The 9,142-nt window shown below is 43.5% G+C and overlaps 1 protein-coding gene across 2 annotated transcripts; it reads left to right on the plus strand.

Moving 5' to 3' along the window:
* The first annotated feature begins 1,813 nt into the window (after positions 1-1,813).
* Positions 1,814-8,840, plus strand: LOC311019552 (scavenger receptor cysteine-rich type 1 protein M130-like). 2 transcript variants are annotated; one of them, XM_084019078.1, is made up of 8 exons: positions 1,814-2,076; positions 2,487-2,801; positions 4,898-5,203; positions 5,469-5,783; positions 5,874-6,173; positions 6,798-7,127; positions 8,043-8,119; positions 8,409-8,840. In XM_084019078.1, exons 1-8 carry the CDS (start codon positions 1,833-1,835, stop codon positions 8,514-8,516), a joined length of 1,995 nt encoding a protein of 664 aa, XP_083875204.1. In that variant the 5' UTR covers positions 1,814-1,832; the 3' UTR covers positions 8,517-8,840. The 2 variants fall into 2 exon arrangements, with proteins under 2 accessions (XP_083875204.1, XP_083875205.1); XM_084019079.1 differs by having other exon boundaries at positions 8,068-8,119; positions 8,409-8,443.
* The last annotated feature ends 302 nt before the right edge of the window (positions 8,841-9,142 follow it).

Consider the following 9,142-nt stretch of genomic DNA (forward strand, 5'->3'; position numbering starts at 1 on the left):
AAACAATTACTCAACGATTCATTATTATTGTATTAGGATTTCATTTTTACATGATTTGTGTGTTAATAAAACTTACACAATAACAATAATATGTAAACTATATTTTTGAGTGCTATTACCGTAAGTCCATTCTAGAGTAGGAACAACATTTCACTATTTTTTGTTGTTTTACTGTTACTATTTATTAAGAGTTAATAAAGTCAAATAAAACAGCATGGCATTTAATTTATTTTGACCCTGTTAAAAGAAAGAGGCACTTTGGGGGTCATTTAATTAGGCATTGCATGTTATTTTTGAGGCTTGAAGAGACAGGTGCTAAAACCGAGACATGGGGCCCTAGTTTCGTAGACCAGGCGCAGTCAGCTTTCAGCGCACCTGCGCCGGGCCGACGGGGTGTGTCCGCCTGGACTTTGCAAGTTTCGTGCACCGCGCAGGCTCGCGCAGGCACACCTCCCGTCTCGCCCACCCGCGCAAGTGGGAAAGAGGGAGGAGAAGAAGGCGTGAGTGGGAGACCAGGAGGAGACGAGGCGTGGACTGGGATTAATACAGCCGATTCAGATCTTCACCAATCAAATGAGCTCCTCTCCTCTCCTCTCCTTTAATGCGTTAGGGGAGGTTCAGTGCAAGTTCCGTCACTTGACAACCCGATGACAGAAGCAGCGCCGCCGCTCCCACCACGCGCATCACGCGCTGTGCGCGCGTATCATAATAATAACAATGCCGATATTATAAAAAACAGGAGAGAGAGAGGGAGATGTTTTGGTCCGAGAGGCTGAGTTTCCGTTACGCGTGCCATCCGCCTTTGATCTGACGTCAGATGTGACGGGACAATCTATATAGATATAAATTCACGTGTTGATTCAATTAGTTGCATTAAATAGTGGTTGTTGTGATTATTTATTGCATTTAAATGTGCCTGGAACTGTGGAAACCTGTGAGGTCTTAGTGACGTGTGCGCACTGCGCGCCGTCAGCCAAACTTCCACTCCGCCAGCTGTGATTCGCATTGAATGAATGGACTTTATTTACGCCTTGCGCCGAGAGTAGACCAGGTTGGAGCTGGCAAGCTTTCAATGCAGTCTCGGCGAGGCTTTTTGCCACGAAACTTCCGCTACGCCAAGCTGAATGTGTGACGCCTCCCCCTGCTGCGCCACCACAACCATCTTGGCGCAGGCGATCCACCAAACTGACCGTGCGCAAGGCTGCGCGGGTCGAAACTTGCATTGCGCCGGCTCCGCCACCCTGCGCCGCCCTGCGCTGCGCCACGAAACTAGGGCCCATAGGGTGAATAGTTATTCAGACAGACATGGTGTTTTGAAAATCTAAAATACAAGCACAAACCTGAAAAGGAGGGTGATATATTCTCCTTTAAAGGAATCGTCTCGGAATGTTTCTCCAATAGAAGAAATTGGAGCCAAATACAAAGTCCTCCAAGCAACCTGACCTTATCCTGGTGGGGCAAGAACCAACCCAACTAAACCATTTGGCTTCTTCATTAAATAATGAAGTATTTTGAATTGAATCCGGTCAGTTTGAGCCACTAGTTAGTATGTTCTCTGTTTCGTCATAGTTCCATAAAAAAAAAAAAAAAACCTTTTGCAACCCTGCCCAGAGTAAGACAATCATGATCCTCATTCTTTCTTTTGTTTAGGATACCCTTCCCGTTACCTCCCACGTCTCCAGGCAGAAGAAAATGATACTTTCAAAGGTAAACAGAGAACACATACAAAATGAGAATTCTACTATTGATTATTTTATTAATTACTCTCTTACATGTGCTCAGGGATTGATGAGATCCTGTTGTCTGGAGGATCCAGTCACTGTTCTGGTAAAATGCTGGTGAAGCAGCAGGGAGTTTGGACAGAAGTGGACAAGGATAACTGGGACCTGAAGTTAGCAAATGCAGTTTGTAGCCATCTGAACTGTGGTTCTGTGGTTTCTGTCACAGCAAGATACCAACGAGTCTTAGGGCCCTTACCTGCCATACCTTCCTGTATCGAGACTGGACATCTACAGATACATTGTATAAAAAAAAGGTCCATAGGTTTTCGTTCCAGTTTGGAGATACTCTGCTCAGGTAACAACATTAGTAACCACAAAACAAAAACACATCAACACGCTTCATAACGAAGGCTCATGGCTTCAAACCTTCCATACTGATATTCCTCTTACAGCAGTCACTGAATTGGCCTGCTTCCACTCATCTCCAGTACAATTGATACACAGTCACTCAGAATGTCTCAAAATTTGGTCAAGTATATGTCAAATGCAGGACAAGGAAGAGTGCTCACAGATATGTACTGACAAACAGAAAGTTACTGAATGAACACCTCTCACAACCTCAACAAAAACTCTACTCACCGAACAGGCATACACCGAAGAATCCCTTCATTGATGTGTAACATTTATTTTACTTCAAATTCAACCTCTATGTCTGCAAGTTGTTCAGTCTTCCTTCGTCTTTCTCACTCTCTCTTCCTCTTTCAGACTCTGTCAGGCTGGTGAATGGGACTAGTCTGTGTTCAGGCAGACTGGAGGTGAAGTCTAACCAGTCCAACCAGACGTGGTCCTCAGTGTGTGACGATGACTTTTACCTGCAGGATGCAGAAGTGGTCTGCAGGGATCTTGGCTGTGGGGCTCCTTCAGTATTCAAAGGGGGACTCTATGGAGAAGTGGAGGCTCCAGTGTGGACCAAAGAGTTCCAGTGTGGAGGCAATGAGTCTGCCCTCCTGGACTGTAGAAGCTCAGGCTCAGATAGAAACACCTGCTCACCTGGCAAAGCTGTTGGACTCACCTGCTCAGGTAGAAGTAGGAGGAGGTGCTGGAGCTTAGCTATGTTTTAGGATTAGGGTTTTTACATTTTTGTAGACCCTTTTTACAATGATGGCATACGTTAAGTGTGTGCACACAGTTTGGTTATGGAAGTATGGTGGAGTGCAATAGCTTGTCAAGCTATACAAGATCATTATCCACCAAAGATGCAACCTAAACAAATTACTTTCCAGAACGGTGTGCTATAACATGATGCCATGACACTGACTCAGAGTTTTGACCTTAGTTTTAAAAATTTCACTACTAACAGTCCAATGGTACTCAATACATTTAGTGGTTTGCAGCTGTAGCCCCCACAGTAAATAAACTTGAGGACAGGACTAGTACCCGCAATACAGCATCACAATAGACCCGCAATCAGAAAGCTAGGCTACGCTCTGGGAGGGAGTAAACGAGAGGCTGAGGTTTGCTTTTTAGAAGAAATATATTTCACACCAACCATAAGACAAACAACAACAGTAATAGTGCACATATTGTACAGTGGAAAAATGTGTGTACACTTATTATGGACGGCCAACTCCAATTAATCAATAGCTACTATCCATTGCATATAGACAAAAATTCAGAAAGACAAGACCCCCAATGTTCTGCTCACTACTAACAGGTCACAACCCGGCTGCCCACCCACAGTTCATGAAAAACCCACGTCTGGGTTTAAGTTGAATCCAGGGGGAGGTATAGGTGAGGGAGTGTATGGGACAAAGTGTGTGTGTGAGAGTTGGGGTGAGAGTTCGATGTAGGCTACAGGGAGCCCCCTCGGCCTGGCAGGAGGGGGGGCTGCAATCTTCTCCAGCTGTAGGCTCTAGGCCTGCTCCTTAGCTCGCCATCATTCCAGAACCTGGCCTGAAGAACAGGACCACAGTTCATACGTACAATATACATCAATAAATAGTAATCCAGTGCGCACATAATTCAATCCAAACTAGTAGCACTAGGGTAAGTTACTTACCAATAGGGAAATAAATAAACATCATTTGCAAATCATAAACGACATTTACAATATCATTTAGCAGCCATGATCCAACCATATAATATCAGTAGCTACAAATGCCATGATTCAAAATCTTAAAAACACATGAATTAAATTGCAGCAATACACTAACACAATTCATTCATTCCAGGACTCAGCTTTAGTTTTGGAGAAACCAGGCATGTTTAGCAACCCAGCGCTAACCGCGTCTATTAAAATGAATGGCGTTGGCTAGGTTAATGCTACAAACAATTGGACTCACCAGTCTCCGTACAAGCTACGCTCACTCATTCGGATTTCCGCACGGCAAATCTCGGCCAGGCAAGAGGCTCCTATAAATTAACAGATCGCTTAACTGTCAGCCATCATAAAAATGAGAACGCAGCGGTTGAAATAGTTTTACCCGACCTGTAGTGCGTCTCTCCTGCAGCTTCCCCACCGCTCTTACCGAGACTGAACACCGCGGTTCTATACTTAAACGCGGTTGGTCGCGCCCCCCCACGTGACCCCGTGACGTTACCAACCAGCGTCACAACCGATTGGCCCACATGGACCACGCGAGAACTGGCCCTAAAGCCGACTTTGACTTGATTTAACGGGGAGGAAAAAAAGGAATAACCTGTCACCTGGGTTACACAGCCATAGACGCCACCAGGGTAGGAGTGACTGTGTTAACTGGTGAGTCTCAGCCAAATGCGTTCGTGGTTGCCTGTAGTGACAGCTGCTGAAACACCAAGAGAACATGTATGTGTCGTTGCAAAAGCCTTAATCAATTTTAATTACACACTCCTCTGTGGACTAAGGAAATATGAGCAACCACGGATGCATTCGGCTGAAAGTCACCAGTTAATACGATCACACATTAAACTGAAACACCCTGTTGCTCTGAAACGGTCGTCATCCTGTCAGAATTGTGTATAACTTGAGTCCGCTCTTGGAATATCAATTCTGACAACTGAACATGGAACTACCACACATTTTGATGCTGGTAACTTTTTTAGTTCAATATTTAAAGCTTCTAAATTGTCTGGATGACTTTAAAAGGGTCTGTAAATGTGACTTTATCTGTTTTAACCAATGAATCCTGTCTGCTCAGAGCCAGATAATATCCAGTTGGTGGGAGGATCCAGCCGATGTGCTGGTAAACTGATGATGAATCTACAGGGAGAGCAGAGGCCTGTGGATGCAAGAATGCCTGAGTGGAATATGAACACAGCAGACAAAATATGTCGACAACTGGACTGTGGCTCTGTTGTTTCAATAAGGCGGAAAAAAAGAAATGATTACTTTACTGTATGGATGATTAGATCAACTTGTCTTCAATCCAAGTCTTCACTTAGGGAGTGCATGTTAAGCACGGCTACAGAATGGTCTCCGTACATCTTGATGATCAAGTGCTCAGGTAACAAACACCAGTAAATAAATCAGCTATAGAATGCACACACATTCACATTTCACATATGTTTTTGTCTAAAGAAATGTACAGAATCATCAAGGGTAAGCCCTGCAGCGTTGAGTAAGATAGCCTAAGCAGACACCATGGGAGAAGACAGCAGAAAAGAGGATTGAGATTGAGATTGTCTGCTATGCATCAGTTCACTAACTGATTGTAGAGAATAAATAAACCTGAAAATTGTTTAATTATTTCTGTTGCTGGCTATCGTCAGACTCTGTCAGGCTGGTGAATGGGACTAGTCTGTGTTCAGGCAGACTGGAGGTGAAGTCCAACCAGTCTAACCAGTCGTGGTCCTCAGTGTGTGACGATGACTTTGACCAGCTGGATGCACAGGTGGTCTGCAGGGAGCTTGGCTGTGGGGCTCCTTCAGTCCTCCAGGGGGCGCTCTATGGAGAAGGGGAGGCTCCAACGTGGACCAAAGAGTTCCAGTGTGGAGGCAATGAGTCTGGTCTCCTGAACTGTAGAAGCTCAGGCTCAGATAGAAACACCTGCTCACCTGGCAAAGCTGTTGGACTCACCTGCTCAGGTAGAAGAGGAGCTGCAGCTTTGATTCTGCTTAACTTTGAGCCTAACTTACTTTGCTTCACTTACTAATTACTCTCTTGTATGTGTTCAGAGGCTGATGATGTCCGGTTGGTTGGTGGAACCAACCACTGTGTCGGTAAACTTGAGATGAAGTATCGTGGAGAATGGAAGCCATTGGCTGAATCCTTTTATAAGTGGGACCAGATGCTTGCAGCTGTAGTGTGTAGACAGCTGGACTGTGGCTCTGCTCTTTCAATAGAAAGAAGAGACGAACTTTCCTGCCCTTCATGGATGGTTTCTTCTTCCTGTGGTCAGTCTGAATCTGCACTTAGGCAATGTGCATTACTATGGAGTGGTAATTCCTCTAACTGTTGGGAGGTCACATGCTCAGGTAATGCTATAAATGGCAAACAACTTTAAAAGGAATCCTTATTCATTAATTTTTTGTATCACATCCACATTGTTGAAATCGGCAAGTGTTAAGCCATAACATGGAAAATCTTTTAGAACCACAAATCTGTGCTTTCTGTGCTCCAACTCTGACAACACCACCACTCCTCTCTCTCACTCACGTTTCCACCATTGTCTTCCGGCAACACAAGAGTACACATTCCATTTCACGCCATGTAGTTTTCACTGACTGCAATGTTAACGTATGAATATGCTACGCTCAGGACTTTCAACCAGACGACTGCTGTTCAAAGCTGGTGTTCATGTACCAAAGAGTTATTTTAAAGTTATGTTAGTGTTATGTTTTAAGTTTACATACTTATTTTAAGCCCAACCAGGATATTTGTCCTCAAAATCACCAACTGGTTTTGTTGCCAAAACCCTCAAATGCCCCCCACGAGATATACAAACTTTGATGGTGGGGTCTGAGCGATGACATTGCAGCCGTAGACCAATTTAACCACTCTCATCCCTGTTACTCACTTAAACACAAAAACATAGGAAAATAGGGGGCCAGTTTGAAAAATATGGAAAATACCTTTTAACTTCTCATCTGTGTTAATAGAGTTCCTGGCTCAGCCGAACATCTCCGTTGTTACGCTCACTGACGGGTTCTCTGAGGCCACGCAGCACAGATATCAGGTGCTCCTGGGGTCCCTATTCGCCATCAGCTGCACCATCTTGCCACAGCTCCCAGGAGGCTCCTTCCAGCTTAATTTGACCACCTCAGCTACAGCACACAACTTCACCCTGCCAGCTGTCAATCACTCTGCTCATTTCCTGTTCCCTGGTGCAGGCTCCACCCATCAAGGGGAGTACCGCTGTGTTTATCACCTCCATGTTTTCTCCCATATGTTGTCATCTGAGAGCCAGCCGCTCCTTCTCACTGTCTCAGGTAACTTCACAGACAATCCAGTCAAAAAAGGGAATGTGACACTGACAACACATGCAGACTAGTATTATCTGTCTGATGTTAGTTTTCCTAAATCTAACTAAGAGGTTTTGTTGCCTGAACCAAACTTTTTTTTGATGTGTAATGTTGTCTAGACAGAAAAAAAAGTGCTGCAGAGCAACGTGAAAAAAAGGACAATTCCTGTCACTCAGCATGAAACCAATAGATTAAATTTAGTTTCACATACTGTCATGCCACTGTGTTGCATGGCAACACATTTAGTGTTAATCACAAGTCTTCACTTCCATTCAGAAAACCAGCAGTTTGCTGATTTGTGATTTTTGTCCAAGACTATAGAGTGGATCACTTTACCAAGGGCTCTTTAAATATGACAGAGGATGAGAAGTGCACCTTCAGTGAAATAAACCACATTTGCACAAGGCAGTAACGTCAACACTATCATACCTCACACACACTGCATCGACACAACACCGTAGCTAGAAACTCTGAACAACAACCACATTAGCCTTCATTCTAAAGAACCAACATGAACACATCTTGCCCTGCACCTTAGCTTGTTTAGCGAGTCACCAAACACACATTCATTGGGGGACATGTGCTCTGCTAATGTCAGTTTCAGGCTAGAGAGCTAATAGGCCCTTTTCACAGCAGCCAATTTGAAATGCCCTTCTATTTAGTGTCAGCCATTCCAGTGAGCTAACGTGCACAATAGGGCCCTGATGCACCTAAATGGAACAGGGCCATAATCAATGTCAGTTAATTACACCTTAACCCTGCAACGCCATGTCAAAATGGCTGCTGTGAAAAGGGCCTAAAAACTGCAGCACAGTAAATCATTTTAATAAAGCATCTTCAGCTGCTGTATGAAATTATGTGATGATTGGGAATCTATTTCAGACTCTGTCACACATCTGATCATCAGACTGGTTGTCCTGGTGCTGATGGTGGTGTTCAGTGCTGCCGTGTTTTACAAGGTACTGTACACATCAGTGGAAGAAAATTCTGTGTTTAATATACTTTGGGACAAGAATTTGATATGTGTTTAATACTGCGGGGAAAAGAAGCTGCATGTATCACACTTAACACTGATGTTCCACATTAAAAGCATGGCTAGTGGTTCACTCCTCTCTTAAATAGTACTTTTAATTTGAAACATCTGGAAAATGCAGTTGTTCCACTGATGATAGCGTGAAAGCAACAGGAATAAAAAGGCAAATGTCATCATTTTGTTACCTGAAGACATTTTCTTTCACGCCTCACCAGGTCAGCAGAGGGTTGAAACCAAGAGGAGAGGAAATGATTGGGCTAAATCACCTTGGTGGAGCCGAAGACTTGCTGAGTGAAGGGGCGGGAGCCCAGGAGACAGAGTGAGATCTCCACGGTCCAGATCCAGATGGGACTGCTCGGCTCTCACAGAGACAAACAGTGTAGCATCAGAGATTGTATCTTGCTCTTCTTGTCTGTGATCAGTCTGTCAATGATATTCTTGGTATGAAAACGAGATGAGAATATTGGTGAGAGTTATATCATTGAAGAAAGCTAATCATAAGTCCATTGTTGTTAATATTTTGAAGGAAGCCATGCTGAATGTTTTGATGCTCTACTGCTTGAAGTTTATGTCCTTTGCTTGAAATAATTATCAGACGTCATTTTTAGATATCCATGAAGAATTTTAAAATTCTTAGTTAAAATATATATAAATATGTATTTCGAAGCCACCAATACCATATTACTTAATCTGTTGTTAATTGTTTCTGTTCTGTAAAATAATGAGCTTTTCAAAAATAAAATAATAAAAAAGAAGTTTCAATTGGAGTGGAAATAGATAATTGATTTGTTGGCCACTTTGGGCCAGTGGAACAAGCCGCAAACACAACATCTGGCATATTATCAGCTCAGAAAGTTTTATGGAGAAAGTTGTTGCCTAGTTAGACATCCAGCAGACAAATCAACACCAACATTTTACTCTTTAGTTCTGGTTTGATCTCCACCATCTT

This window comes from Eutrigla gurnardus, assembly GCF_963514095.1.
Source record: "Eutrigla gurnardus genome assembly, chromosome: 10".
Taxonomy (NCBI): domain Eukaryota; kingdom Metazoa; phylum Chordata; class Actinopteri; order Perciformes; family Triglidae; genus Eutrigla; species Eutrigla gurnardus.

Coding starts and splice junctions, on each gene's coding strand:
- LOC311019552 (XM_084019078.1), top strand. CDS start 1,833: ATGCTGGTGAAGCAGCAGGGAGTTTGGACAGAAGTGGACAAGGATAAC. Junction 2,077..2,486: donor TTTGGAGATACTCTGCTCAG/GTAACAACATTA, acceptor TTCCTCTTTCAG/ACTCTGTCAGGCTGGTGAAT. Junction 8,120..8,408: donor GTGCTGCCGTGTTTTACAAG/GTACTGTACACA, acceptor ACGCCTCACCAG/GTCAGCAGAGGGTTGAAACC.